Source organism: Monodelphis domestica, chromosome 1 (assembly GCF_027887165.1).
Source record: "Monodelphis domestica isolate mMonDom1 chromosome 1, mMonDom1.pri, whole genome shotgun sequence".
In the NCBI taxonomy this organism is placed as follows: Eukaryota; Metazoa; Chordata; class Mammalia; order Didelphimorphia; family Didelphidae; genus Monodelphis; species Monodelphis domestica.
Window position 1 is genome coordinate 171,529,784 of NC_077227.1, and position 16,177 is coordinate 171,545,960.

The following is a 16,177-nucleotide window of genomic DNA, read 5'->3' on the forward strand; positions in this document are numbered from 1 at the left end:
ACTTCATATGTCTTCCAGGTTTTTTGTGATAATCTCCTTCATCTTTTCTTGTGGCACAATAGTATTCCATTAATCATATACCATAACTTGTTTGGCCATTTCCCAATTAATGAATATACCTTCAGTTTCCAGTTCTTTGTCAGCCCAAAATGAGCCATTTTACAGTTCCACCAACAATGTATGTGTCCTTTTTTCCAGATCCCATCCAACATTTGTCATTTTGGCTTTATCTCATTTTGGACAATCTGATGGGCATAAAATGACATCTCAGGGTTGTTTTGATTTACATTTTTCTAATCAATAATATCTTAAAACAATTTTCCATATAATTATGTATTGATTTGATTTCTTCATCTATAAACAGTCTGTTCATATCTTTTGACTATTTATCAGTTGGGGAATGATTTGTATTTTATATATTTGAAAATTTTCTCTAAATATTTGAGATATGAGACCTCTGAATAACTGTTTCATAAATGCCCCCAACTTATTGTTTTCCTTCTAATCTTGACTAAGTGAATAGCATTATATTTTATAGGTTGATATCAATTCTCATTCTTTGAATTGATGGTTATCACCTAGAATTTCCTTCTCTGCAGATATTTGACAATCAGCCTCCTTACTCCTACAAACAAAGCAAAAATAGACAAATGCACAACTGTAGCAGTATTAAAGATTATTGAAACTTTAGAAGTAATATTATGCATCTCATACCTTAGCCTTAGTTGATATGATTTTATTTTAATTTAGGTGAGAGTATTACTGGATAGTCTCATGTTATGTTGTCTAGTCACTGAATCTAATTCTGAGTTTTCAAAGGCATTGGAAACATTCTCAGCAGAGAAAGCACAGTGGTCTCTTTTTAATCCCTCCTATAGCTTTACCTTGAACCAAGTAGTTAGCTTAATTTCAGTGAGAATTCATTGTCTGAAACATGCCTGATTAGGAAATGGATATAGTGTGATAGAAGAATGAAATCAGGATCATAGAGTGTTAGAAATGGAAGGGCCATTTGAAAGTAATGTCAGCATCTTTTTTTATAAAGAGTGAAGTAAATTATCTAAAATCATTAGAACCCAGGTTTTTTGACTAACAGTTCAGTGTTTTTCCCACTAGACTCAACATGAAGCTGCTGCTTCATGCCAGTTAAATCTAAATTACTTATTATCATATATTCTAGATCCTATTACCTATGTTATTTGCTAGATGAGATTGTACAAGAATGCACCAAAGGGAGAATTAAGGGGAAAGAATGAAAGGTTTAGTTACGATACAGTTATAAGGACCAGAGTGAGAGTTGTAAAGACCATGCTACAGTGTCACTAAGTATACATAATGTAGTTAGATATCTGGATGGAAAATAACAGCAAAAGTTATGAAAATTATCATTGCAGACAAGTATTTTGAGACTGGCATGGGAATTAAATATATTTGCTTCCTGGTCCTTCTTTCCCAATCTGTGTAGTGTTTAGAGTTTAAAGGGCTAGAAGTTGTACAAAAAAACCATTTGGGTTCAAAAATTGATCTATCATGGTGGATTATTATTTAGCCATTAAGGACAAATAACATGTCCAATTTGAGTCCTTGTAATTCTATTTTTTTCTATGTCTACCCTCAGGTCACTTCAGAGTCTGCACTACTGCCTGAATCAATGGATGGGGCCAATGATTCTGTGGTGACTGAATTTGTATTGGTGGGGCTTTCTGTTTCTTGGGAGATGAATATTTTCCTGTTTTTTTTCTTCTCCTTATTTTTTGTGGGAATTGTGTTGGGAAATCTATTTATTGTGTTTACTGTGATTTTTGATCCCCATCTACACTCTCCCATGTATTTCCTACTGGCCAACCTCTCCCTTCTTGATCTGGGCTTATCTGCCACCACAGTACCCAGGATGATAGCTGATGTTTTGAGTAAGTACAGAATCATCTCATTCCCAAGTTGTATGACACAGATATTCTTTATTCATGTTATGGGAGGGACTGAAATGGTTCTTCTTATAGCCATGGCCTTTGACAGATACACAGCAATCTGCAAGCCTCTCCATTATCTGACTATTATGAGTCCAAAAACATGTGTTTGCTTTGTAGTGGCTGCCTGGGTCATTGGGGTAATCCACGCTGTGTCTCAGTTTATCTTTGTTATAAACCTGCCTTTTTGTGGCCCTAACAAGGTTGATAGTTTTTATTGTGATTTTCCTCGGGTCACAAAACTTGCCTGTGCAGATACCCATACTGTGGATTATGTGGTCACTGCTAATAGTGGGCTCATATCCATGGGCACCTTCTTCCTGTTGATTATATCCTATATTTTTATCCTGATCACCGTCAGCCATCATTCTTCAGCTGGCCTGTCCAAGGCTTTTTCCACACTGTCAGCTCATATTACAGTGGTATTCTTGTTCTTTACACCATGCTTTTTTGTCTATGTATGGCCATTCCCCACATTGTCATTAGACAAATTTTTGATCATTCTTGACTTTGTTGTCACCCCTGTCTTGAATCCTGCCATCTATACATTTAGAAATAAGGATATGAAAGTGGCAATGAAGAGAATGAGTAGGATGATTATAGGTTCTAAGGAATCTTCTTGATGTATTTTGTTCAACAGTCACAATATGCTTCATACCAATCACAGGTCCTAAAAATATTATCGTTAACCTGTTAGGAGCTGAAAACTTTCAGCAGAGAGCACATAGTTTCTCCTTACAAATTCTTTTCAACTTTGTAGAATTATTTTGCTAACCACACACAGACACATCCCACATCTACCTTCAATGAAGAAACTATATACTTGCTTTATACTTGTGCTGATATATACTCACACTTAACACATTTAGTTATTTCTGTGTCATAAGGCATTTCTCCTTTAATGTTACTAAATGATTCAAGGAAAGTATAATATGAGGTAAAACAACCTTATCAGGGGCAATTCTTTGCAAAAGAAAAGAGCAGAATGCACAGGGAATGCCTAGAGTACCTAAGATAAAAAAGGAAGTCAACGAGTCAAAAAGCATTTATGAAATACCTAATGTGTGTCAGGCACAGTGCTAACCACACATTCTAATAAGGCAGTCCTAAATTTGTTTCTCAAAGAAATGAAGGGTCACTGATTGTAACAAAGATAGATAAAGCAAATAGATTAGATGAAGTGTTTAAAAAAAAGAAGTATGTGCTGTAGTTATAGCATTGAAATTTCAATACTTTAGGTATCTCACTTGGGAAACATATCTAAATAGTGTGAAAAGCTTTGTATCTAATTATTACTATTTTTTAAAAGTTACAAAGAGCATCAATAGCATGCTAAGGCTAAAGTTTTCATCTCCACAAAGTATTTATGAAAATAATCAAGAAACACATTGAGAGTTGTATTTCATGAGGGAATTAGAAAGGAATGAGTGGATTTTGCAAGCATTATTCCTCAGTAATATTTTTAAAAATGTTGCACAAATGATTAAAATATATATTTTGTTTATTCAGTCATTCAATCATTCTTGAATCTTTTTGATCTAGCATAGAATACCAGAGCCATCTCTCTTCCACTGTCTTCTAGAAGTCTGCCAGGTTCATGTTTGTCACTTCTATGACACTATATTAAAGATGTAGATACAAAAGATGTAGAAAATATGAAATTCCATGGTGCTTATCATTTGTTGTTGATGAAAAAAATAATTTAACTTCGTAGAGCAAAATACTATGTCAAAGGTTATCCTCTAGTGGTTTTCCTATACACAGACATCTGATATATATATATATATATATATATATATATATATATATATATATATATATATACACACACACTCAAATATAGATATATATCTAATATTATATATATATATATATATACACACATATATACATTCTTATTCCTTGAAAGAAAATAACAACAGAGACAAACCTGTTTGATGACTCTTTGATCGTTAATATCAAATTAGGTATAAAAGACACATTTACCAAAGATGGTCATAGTCATGGAGGAAATTTCTAAGCAGGAAAGTCCAAGTTGACGAGAGATTCCTTATATAATAGGAGTTCTTAATTTATGGTACATTAACTTAGCATATTTTGATAGAATAAGTATTGGTATGATATGTATTTTGGCATAATAAGCATTTCAATAAAATTGATTTCCTTCATAATCCTACATATTTCATTCTGTAAATAGGCTTCATCATACCTCCCAAAAGGATTCATTTCCACAAAACAAGAGAATTAAAAAGTCCTGCTAATAATTATAAGGTGCTCCAAATTCTGGTGTTTGTTGATAGCATAACATCAATTATACTGGAAATGTTGCTGATCATTCTCCTAAGTGAGAACCATCATTTCTCTAGAATTTGGACATAAATACCCATATGATAAAAAATAAGTAAATGAATGAATGAATGAAATAGATTAGTGCTGTTGTCCAAAATATTGTAGACCCTGAGAATACCTGACCCCTCTGCACTCTGCACTTCCCCATTTTTGTATAGGGTACTACCATACTCTGACATCCAAATTCACAGCTGTGATATTGAAATCACTTTAAAAGATTGACATATATTAATTTAAGGTCACCAAGGAATTCACTTATGTAATTCCTAAAGGAAACACTCAAGTCAGCTGCCAAATTTTATGGTGTTTTAATTACAAAAGGAGGAAGAAAGTATTAGAAGGAGAGAGAGAGAGAGAGAGAGAGAGAGAGAGAGAGAGAGAGAGAGAGAGAGAGACAGACAGACAGACAGACAGACAGACAGACAGACAGACAGAGACAGAGACAGAGACAGAGAGAGAGACAGAGAGAGAGACAGAGACAGAGACAGAGACAGAGAGAGAGAGAGACAGAGACAGAGACAGAGACAGAGAGAGAGAGAGAGAGACAGAGACAGAGACAGAGAGAGAGAGAGAGAGAGAGAGAGAGAGAGAGAGAGAGAGAGAGAGAGAGAGAGAGAAGGAAAAGGGAGAGAAGGAAAGAAGTCACTCTGGCTCAGGCTGAGCCAAAATGGGCTCTAAGGCCTTGGATAGCCAAGGCAGGGTAAGGAAACAGTCCTTATCACTCATGTGACCAATCTGAAGGAAAGCAGTCTGCAGGGCTCCTCCAACCTCAAGCACCAGCCTCGAACTCAACTCTAGCTCTCCTCACAGGAAGTCCTGAGAACACCAGAGGCTGTTCTCTACCTCACTTCCTGCACCTCCCATGTGCCAATGGTGGCTCTAGTTTGACCTAGGATCACCCAGAGGTCTGTCCTTTTATTTGCACATGTCTGTTGAAGGCCATATTCACAAATAATTTAATCTTGAGTTTGCTGCAGCCCTTCCTAATCTTGTTACAATGAGTAGGGTGGAGAATGTGACCTGATTCTGTTATTCTAAGTATCTCTATTGTTATTGATCAGGAAATAGCTAAATCTGATCTTCTAAAGAATGGTCTGAATAGGGTGGTGTAGTTTTGAAATTCAAAATACCCCTGGGGCCCAAGGAAGACTAGTCTCTCTGATTAGTCTTGTAAACATACCAGCTATGAAATTACAATAGTTAGAGATAAGGGGGAAAATAGGAGAGATGGAGAGAGACAAAAAAACCAATGTTTTTCTGGGCGCATTGACAAAAGCCAATTAGGGGGCAGTCCCCTTTGGCAGAAGAGTGTACATTCAAAATAAATTCAATCAATCTTCAGTTCAATCAACCACACCCCAAGGTTCATTATTGATCTTGATATAATGTAGGTTTTTTGGCATCTTTCTGCAGCAGTCCATTCTCTGGATTTAGTAGTTAGCAAGCTTCTTCCTTGAAGATCTTTCTCAAACAAACAAACAAACAAAAACTTTTCAAAATCTTGTATTTTTATTAAAATACAATCCCCCTCCCCCGAAGTGATTGTTAAAAAAATCATCTAGTTCAGCTCAGGATGCATTGTTGACTTATGGGGGTATATGAGTCAGTTATTAAAAGAATTCAAAAACAACAAAAACAAAACAAACAGAAAACAAAACAAAAATATATTAAGGAAAAATATGGAAGAAAGTTAAACTTTTGGGAGAAAGGGAAGAAAAAAATTCAAAATCAGAATCAAAATACCAAAATCTATGTATAAAATATAATTTTTATGTAAAAAAATGTAAACAAGAATAACTTCATAATGGACCCTTGTAAAGGTCCAATTTTAAAGTAATTTCTATCCCACAAGTCTGTAGGACAGAATGCAGTAATACTTCACTTACTCATTTGAAGCCAAGACTACAGGAAGTTGCCATACTATAAGAAGGAATGGAACTAGAATTCTATTTGGATAGGGAAGCGTCATTCCCTGGTCTGACTTTTTTTATTCTCAGGGATATAGCCAGCATGATAGTCAAATTTTGGTACTTGTATGAGTAATTCATAAAGGGTGTAGATACAAGGAAGTCCTATGAACTTAACGTATGTCAAGCGTCACAACCTCGAGTCCACATTAGTATTTCCTGTGTGCTCTTTTTGCACTATTCAGGTTAAGTCTGTGCTCCTTGTTTTTATCCCGTTTTCTGGAATCAGACACAAACATTAACCATAGTCCCATAACATTTTATCAATAAATGGCAGATTCCCACTGTCTAAAGCTGTTTGGGTATGTATTAATAATATAGCAAGTATGTATATTTTTAACTTATATTATTGCAGAGTGAGAGAAAAAAATTTAATTGCATGTACCTTTTCTACAAGAAGTGAGGAAAGGGGGAAAATCAAATATTCAAAAGAAAGACAATAATAAAAAATAAGGGAAAGAGAAGAGAAAAACAGGAATTCAATGTGTTTTTGAAAAAGAGCATCCACATGTCAATGGATTATTATCTTCAATGCATGTGATAGGATACAGTCAATCAGACTCAACAGAAGATGCTCTCTTTACATATAAGCAATGAATCCAAGAGTCCTTCGCTCCAACCTTTATAGATGTTGGAGTAGTTAACAATATTTGGAATGGTCCTTCCCAGGAAGGCTGAGTTGCTCTAGTATGCTGGAAATTCTTAATATAAACCTTGTCTCCTGGGTTCAGGTCATGAAGCGAAAACTCTAGTGTTCCAGCTTGTACTGCCGTACCGGATTCATGGAGTTCACGCAGTATATGCTATAATTCCTGTATATAGGAAGCAATAGTAGTATCTCCCCCTAATAGTGATGTATATGCTGGGGAGAAAGGCTTAGCCTGTAAGGGTGGATGTCCAAAAAGCCTCTCAAATGGTGATTTCTCCTCTAGGCCTGCTTCTAAGATAAAATAGGGCCAGAGGGAGAATTTCAGGCCATTTTAAATGGGTCTCAGTGCATAATTTGCCAATCATAGTTTTAAGTTCTTTATTCATCCTTTCTACTTGGCCTGAGCTTTGGGTATGATATGGAAGATGGAATTTGGGAGTTATCCCCAAGCAAGAATATATTTGGTTTAAGACAGAATCAGTAAAATGACTTCCTCTATCTGAATCAATATGTACTGGCAGGCCAAAACAAGAATAATTTCTCTTAAAAGCACCTTAGTAACAAAAGCCATTTTGGTTCAAATCATAAGAAATGCTTCCAGCCATCTGGTCAGTGGATCTACAATGACTAGACAAAATTTATTATTTCCAGCCTTTGACATTGTTATGAAATCTATCTGTAGGTGATCAAAAGGTATGTAAGCCAGAGGATGCCCACCAAAAGCTTTGCCACGAAAGGCATGTTGGTTATATACTTGGCAGGTAGAGCAGGCTGAATACACTTTAGAGGCTATGGTAGTTATACTAGGGGCTATCCATACTCTCTTAATAGAGTCCACAATATCCTGGGTACCAAAGTGACCATTTTTGTGAACAGATTGGCAAATTTGGTGATAGAAACTTCTAAGGAGCAGGGGTTTCCCTTCAGATGACACCCATACTCCATTAATCTGTTTTGCTTTGAATTATTGTTTCCATTTTTCCACTTCTTTTTCATTATAGGAAAGTGATAAATTTAAATCATCAGTGTTAAATTTATTTTATGTTAAATGTTAAATTAATGTTAAATGTTTATATATATATATATATATATATATATATATATATATATAATAAAATGTTAAAAAAATGTTAAAATTAATCCAGGCCCTTCTATGGCGGCTACCTTTGCAGCAGTATCTGCTCAGTCATTTCTCCTAGAGCCAGGGACAGAGCTACCTGTATGGGCAGAAAAATGAACTACAGCTAGGGCTTCAGGCAGTTTGAGAGCAGAAAGAACTTCATTAATAATTTCTGCATTAGCTATGGATTTTCCAGCTGAGGTTAAAAATCATCTCTGGAGCCATAGCATCCCAATTGAGTGACAAATGCCAAAAGCATATCTAGAATCCATATCAATTGTTGCCTTTTTACCCTTGGCAATTATACAGGCATGTTTCAGAGCTATGAGTTCTGGCCCTTGAGTGCTGATATTAGAGGGCAGCGAAGCTGACCACTCAGTGGCAAATTCTGTGACTACAGAAGCTCCAGTGTAGCATATGCCATCTCTCATAAAAGAAGAACCATCAGTAAATAAGACAAGATCTGAGTTGTTTAAGGGAGTGTCCAAGAGATCATCTTGAGGCTTTTCTGCCATGGACACTAGTGTTTCACAATTATTGTAATGGTTCTCCTGAAGTTGGTAAATCTGGAAGCAAGGTGGCAGGGTTAAGAGTTGAACAGTGCTTCAAGGTAATGTTTTCATTGTTTAACAAGTTTATTTCATACCTTGTAATTAGCTGATTAGAGAGTGCCTGTGTTCTATGTCTTAGCAACAATGCTTCTACCTCATGTGGGCACATAATTGTTAATGGGCATCCCAATACTAAATCAACAGTTGACATGGTGGTGGTGCTCCTGATGCTACCAGGTCCAGTTGGGCAGAATAATAAGCAATTGGGCACTGAGAAGGTCCCAAAGTCAGAGTTAAAACACCTGAAGCTACCCCTCTTCACTCATGTACATATAAAGTAAATGGCTTGTTGTAATCTGGGATGCCTTGAGTGGGGGCAGACACCATATCCTTTTTTAGATCAGATCGAGCTGACACGTGTTCTGGTTCTAATTTGAGGGGTTCAGGGACCAAATCCCTAGTTAGTGCTATAAGGGGTTTAGCAATTTTCCCATAGCAAGGAATCCATTGTCTACAAAACCCTGTTGCTCCCAAAATTGCTCTCAACTGTTCCTTATTGGTAGGAGTGCTTAAATGTTGAATATTCTGAATTCGTTTGGGAGAAATAAAGTGGGCACCTGAAGTCAGGATGAACCCCAAATATTCTACTTTAGGGAGGCACCACTGAACCTTATCCTTCAAGATCTTATTCCCTCTTTTGTGCAATTCAAAAAGAAGGTGTTTGCTATCTTCCTGACATGCTTCCACATCTGTTGAAGCAAAGAGTAGATCATCTAGGTATTTGATTAATTTGCTGTTTTTAAATTTTATATTATCTGTATCTTGGCTCCAAATTTGCAAAACTAAGCTCGGACTGTCTACAAAACCTTGTGGCAAACGAATCCACGAATAATTATAGCCCTGCCAGCTGAAAGCAAAGATATACCTGGAGTTCTCATGTATGGGTATGGAAAAGAAGGCTGAGCACAAGTCTACTACTGTAAAGTATGTAGCTGTGCTAGGAATAGATGAAATAATAGTATTGATGTTGGAAACTATGGAGTGTTTCTTTATAAATGATTGTTCACAGCCCTCAAATCCTGCATGAATCTATAGTGATGTTTGCCATCTGGGCCTCTTTTTTATTTTTTTTAACGGGCAGAATGGGCATGTTGTATTCAGATTTACAAGGGATTATTATTTCCTGTGCAATTCATGAGTTAATTACTGGGGCAATTCCCTCAATTGCCTCTTTTGAGAGGGGATACTGAGGAATGGAAGGAGGTGGGCTAGATTTAGTTTTTATCTGCACAGGAACAGCCGACTTAAGTAAGCCTACATGGGAAGAAGATGTAGCTCAAAGAGACTCCTGGGTATCTTCAGGTATTGCAAAGATGGGATGCTCTTTTTCCTCCTGACTCTCTGAGAGAATTACAGGGAGTAAATTTAAAGGTTCCTCCCATACTTCCAATGATAAGGAACCATAGAATCAGAATAACTTTGTAAATCAGGTGTTCTCTTTAATACAGACCAGGAAGCTCCAGTATCTAATAGGCAATCATAATAGGTGTTACCCACCTTTAAAGGTACATGGGGTTCATTAGTATGGGGGGTAGTGGATAGGGACAATGGGTAGTAGGACATCAGGGTCTGGAAAATCAAAGACTGTATCCTTTGATTCCTGTGCCCTAGCCCCTACCCCCCAGACACCTTCATTGTGTTTGGGAAGTACCTTGGGCACCACCCTGAAAGGTGTCCCCTTGAAGGGCACCCCCCTGAGGTGCATTAGAACCTCAAGAAATTTTTGGATGAGCACCATTTTTTATATATTGTTGTGGAGTCATTTGATTTGAGTTATCATTTTCCCAATATCTATTCCTATAGTCATCATTCCTAAAGTTGTGGTTTGCATTGTCATAATTATATTTATTTCTATAATTATCACTTCTGTAGTTGTTATTAAACTGCATATTCCTTCCTATAATCTTGAGAAAAGCTCTACACTCTCCTGTATAGTGGCTCTTCTTCCCACAGAAGTGGCAGGTAATGGATTGATAATTAGATTTCTGGAGGGGGGAAAGTGTCATTGGTTCATTATCATGCCCACTTTCTAGTTTAGCTATCGATACTTTTAAACATCTCATTTCTTTCTTCATTTCCTCCATGGCATCATTATTTTCTTCCTCCTTTTCTTTGTTTCCCTTTAAAACATATAGAGCTGTTTTTCGCAATTCTTCAAGGTCCATCTCTGACCATCTTGGATAATGTGTTCTAAAATAATCCTTAATCACTTTGTAAGAGTTATTGACAAAGATCCTTCTAACTTGTCTTAAGCTATTCTCTTTAGTTAGGTCAAAATCCATGTATCTATCCCCAAACTCAATTATTCTATCCATGAATCTGGAGGGTATTTCTTCCTCCTTTTGTTTAATTTTTTTAAGTTCCATCCACTTATCTGTACTGCCTGCACATTCCCTCATTGCTATTAGAATGGCCTCTCTACAATGGTATAGTTGTAGATAATCCTTAGGGTTGTTATAGTCCCATTTGGGATCCTGAGATGGCCAATGTGCTGCATTATGCCCCCAGGTTTTGTTGACATGAGCAATTATTTTATTTTTCTCACGTTCAGTTAAAAAAGCCTGTAGCAAGTTCTCAATGTCCTTGTAAGATGGATTATACTGAAAAAAATATGTCTCCCATCGTTTTTGTTACTAGAAAAGTATCTTGTTCATATGTGGGGATATTTCGTGTAAATTCATTTATTTCTTGGGGAGTAAATGGTATCTTGTGTCTTAAAGTCACCACATCCCCATTCCATCCTATTTTAGGTACTTTTCTTAGAGGAAACAGGCCTCTAGTTGGATTTTGTACCTGTGGGTCAGTTTGACTAGGACAAGTTTCTCTACGAGGATGAGATTTCCTTTGGGCTGGAATTTGGTTTTCTGTAGGAGAGGGAACATGAGAAACTGGGATTGCAGGGGAAGGATTTTGAGGATTAAATTCAGTCAAAATTTGCACTACACAAGAGAAGCAGTTTGTTAACTGAGCTATAGGGAAGGTATTTTCCATCTCTATTTCAGGGAAGGAAATTTCCTCATTCAAAGGTTCTGAAACAGGTCTGTTTCTGGTGGGGTGGATGTTTGCCAATTTATCCTGTAAGAAACATTTTAAGTTTTCAAATTGGGCTTGCATGTTCTCTTGCACCTTTTTTATGTCCTCATTTTTTGAGTGTTTTTCTGAATTTCAGTTTCAATTAATTTTTTTTTATGTTAACATCTCTAAACACAATGCTGAGGAGTACAAAAATGACATTACCTATTAACATAAAAAATTGGAGGTATGCTATATTCCTCAATGTCCCTTCAACTTCCATATAAATGTCGAAGATTGTAGTATTCATATATATATATATATATAAAATTATTTTTCTAATGATCTTCACAAAACACGTGGGGAGAAGGACAAAGCCAAAACTGTCTACAGGTTTTTTCCACTCCTAATCTAGGCAGTTGTTTCCTAAGGGAAAGGAGATTTAGAAACAGTTCTCCCAGCCAGGACCTTAGGGCCCTGTTGCTATGTTCTATCTAATTTAAGAAGAGAGGGAGAAAAGAAAAAAAATCCAATTTTACTTACCTGTATAGCTGATCAAAATAAGCTATTAAAAATAGTCACATTAGAAAAGTTTAGGAAAGTTAAGAAGATTGAGGGTATTTTGTTACACTGAAGTGGCCAGCCAAACTGATAGTGAAATCACTTTAAAAGACTGATATATATTAATTTAAGTTCACCAAGGAATTCATTTATGTAATTCCTAAAGGAAACACTCAAGTCAGCTGCCAAATTTTATGGTGTTTTAATTACAACAGGAGGAAGAAGGTATTAGAAGGAGAGAGAGAGAAAGACAGAGAGAGAGAGAGAGAGAGAGAGAGAGAGAGAGAGAGAGAGAGAGAGAGAGAGAGAGAGAGAGAGAGAAGGAAAAGGGAGAGAAGGAAAGAAGTCACTCTGGCTCAGGCTGAGCCAAAGTGGGCTCTAAGGCCTTGGATAGCCAAGGCAGGGAAAGGGATCAATCCTTATCACTCACGTGACCAATCTGAAGGAAAGCAGTCTGCAGGGCTCCTCCAACCTCAAGCACCAGCCTCGAACTCAACTCTAGCCCTCCTCACAGGAAGTCCTGAGAACTCCAGAGGCTGTTCTCTACCTCACTTCCTAGGTCTCCCATGTGCCATTGGTGGCTCTAGCTTGACCTAGGACTGCCCAGAGGTCTGTCCTTTTATTTGCACATGTCTGTTGAAGGCCATATTCACAAATAATTTAATCTTGAGTTTGCTGCAGCCCTTCCTAATCTTGTTACAATGAGTAGGGTGGAGAATGTAGTTTCCAAGACCTGATTCTGTTATTCCAAGTATCTCTATTGTTATTGATCAGGAAATAACTAAATCTAATCTTCTAAAGAATGGTCTGAATAGGTTGGAGTAGTTTTGAAATTCACACAGCCTAGGTGTTATCCTTGATTCTTCACTTTTGTCTTCCCCAATATCCAATTGGTTGCCAAGTCCTGTCTAATTTACTTTATAACATCTCTCATTTATGACCCCTTCTTTCCTCTGGCTACTCTGTTTTATACCCTTATCACTTGGACTATTGCAATATCTTGCTAATTGATCTCCCTGTTTCAAGTCACTACTTATCCCAGGCCACCCTCCACTTAGCTGACAAATTAATCAAATTATTTTTTTTTAAATGATGTTCTAACCTTTCATTGCACTATGCAATAAACTCCATTGGGTCCCTATTCTCTGTGAGATAAAAAATAAATTCCTCTTTTTGGCAGTCAATGCTATTCATAACCCTCTCTCCTCAAAGCTCCCTCTCATGTTCTGTGATACAGTGATACTGTTTTCTTTTTTGTTCCTCATACAAGATACCTCATTTCCTGACTTTAGGTATTTCTTCATGCCTGCAACAATTCCTCTCCTTATTCCTGCTTCCTGACTTCCCTGGCTTCTCTGGCTTCCATCAAGTCCCAGCTAAAATCCTATCTTTTATGAGAAGCCATTCTTGAACTCCCTTAATGCCAATTCCTTTCCTGTAGATATTTTTATACATAGTTTTTGGCCTGCTGTCATCCCCATTAGACTTTAAGCTCTTGAAAGGTGACTTTTGCCTTTATTTATAGCCCCAGGGGTTAGCAGAATACCCATCACATAGTAAGTCATTTTGTTTGCTCGTTGTCATTCTCACCAATGAAATCAGTGATTCTTTCTATGATTTGTCATCACAGGTACCCCACCAGACATTTATATGAATTTCAATGTATTTCATTGAACTTTTGTTGAACCTTGAACCATGGTTGATGAATTCCTTCCAATCAATTCAGCCAGAAAACACAATTAGTTAAAAACGAAGCCTCTAACAATATGGTGTACCTAGAAAGGTAGTAAGTATCAAAATATTTTCCTCATAAATTTTGGGTGCCACCTGTAACAAATATATCCAGCATCAGTGGTTGACTGAACATATATCTGAAAGAAACTTGCAATTATTTAGAATATTTTTCTATGGTTACATGATTCATGATTTTTCCCACCCCTCTTTTTTACTCTCTCTTGGAGTTGACAAGCAATTCCACTAGGTTTTACATGTATCATTGTTCAAAACCCATTTCCATATTATTCATATTTGCACCCCATCAAACTATGTGATAGAGCTGTAATAGTTAAAATAGTTGGTTGTCATAAACTGTAGTGATTAAAATAGTGGAAGACATAAATTGTAGTAGATATAAGAGTGCATGAGTAAATTGTGACTGCAGAAAATATGTTTTCACTACAGTGTTTTGTTTTTAAATCAATATATAAGGTGGTCACCAGGGAAATATTCCCAATTATTCAAATATACCCAAGTCAACTGGGTTTTATAGAGATTTTAATTAATATAAATGAGGAATTAAGAAAGAGAGAGAGAGAGAGAAAGGAAATAATGAGAAAAGGATAGGCCAGCCCAGGGCAGCCCTGACCAACCCAGGCCTAAGTCCTAAAAGAAAGATCAGTCAGTCCTTAATCACTCACCACAAGATCTGTCCAAGCAAGGATTCTAGTGACACCAGGTCAGCTTCATCTCAACTGCCTCCACCAGCTCAATCCTGAATCTGAATGAATCAGAATGTCTCTGAATAAATCTGAGCTCCTATTTAAAAAGAATTTTCTCCTATGTCTCCTCCCCTAAGTTCTCCCATCTACCAATCACAATAGATGTTTTTCAAAGGTCAGACCATTCTTAGTTCACACCTGAATAGACTAATCTTTTGAGCAATTCATACCTGAGTAGACTAGAATGTCTGAGTAAGTTTTCACCTCTTTGCTCCTTGTAAATTCACAAGTTGCCTAACCTTTATAGGTACTTACCACCCTTTTGTATTAGTCCTAAAATAGGCATAGCTTAAGAAATTTTGTCCCACTATAAATATGGGTTTAAGTACTTTTCATTGTTCAGAAAAGAGTTTACAACTTTATCTTCCCCTAAGGCATACTTAAATATGGTGAAGTAGAGTTCTTCACATTCCTGATCTAAGTAGAGTTCTCACTTTCCTGATCTAAGTACCTTCACTGCCCAAATGGGGATTGGTCCCAATGGGGAATGGTTTTAACCCAACCTTATGAAGTAGGGTCTGGGAATTTTTTTAAGGTTTACAATCCTAACCTTATGAAGTAGGGTCTGAGAATTTTTAAGGTTCACAGAGTGTATGTTTTTCTTTTGCATTTCTATTACCACAGTTCTTTCTCTGGATGTGAATAATGTCCTTTCTTATAAATTCCTTTGGATTGTCCTGGATCGTTACATTGCTGCTAGTGGAAAAGTCTGTTACATTTGATTATTCCACGATATATCAATCTCTGTGTACAATGTTTTCCTGGTTCTGCTCCTTTTGCTTTGTGTCCATTCTTGGAGGTCTTTCCAGTTCACATGGAATTCCTCCAGTTCATTAGTCCTTTCAGTACAATAGTATTCCATCACCATCAGATACCACAATTTGTTCAGCCATTCCCCAAATGAAGGACACTTCCTCATTTTATAATTATTGTCACTACAAAGAACTTGGCTATAAATATTTTATATAAGTCCTTTTACTTATTATCTCTTTGGGGTACAAACCCAGAAATTATATGGCTGGACCAAAGGACAAGCATTCTTTTAAAGTCCTTTGGGCATAGTTCCAATTGCTCTCCAGAATAGTTGGATCAATTCAGAACTCCACAATGAGTGGATGAAGGATAAGGAAGGGATTCAGGTTAATTTACTACATGGAAAGGAGAAGAAAATAAGGGAGGGATTTCTGGGGTAGAGATTACAGAGGTAATGGTTAGAAGAAAATTGGACTTCAGAGGAGAAATAAGAATAAAGAGATAAAGAATGAAAAAAATGAGGTAAATAAAATGCAGTAAAATACACTACCAATAATTATAACTTTGAATTTGAATGGGATGAATTTGCACATGAAACATAAATGGATAGAAGAATGGAACAAAACCACAAACCCGACAATATATTGCTTACAAAAAAAAATACTTTTAAAAATGAGAGACATATGAAGT

The 16,177-nt window shown here is 36.5% G+C and overlaps 1 protein-coding gene across 1 annotated transcript; it reads left to right on the forward strand.

Annotated features, from left to right (window-relative positions):
- Positions 1 to 1,642: 1,642 nt before the first annotated feature.
- On the forward strand, positions 1,643 to 2,590 carry LOC100028465 (olfactory receptor 4F6-like). Its single transcript, XM_007479725.3, has one exon. It carries the CDS (start codon positions 1,652 to 1,654, stop codon positions 2,588 to 2,590), a length of 939 nt encoding a protein of 312 aa, XP_007479787.2. The 5' UTR covers positions 1,643 to 1,651.
- Positions 2,591 to 16,177: the final 13,587 nt, after the last annotated feature.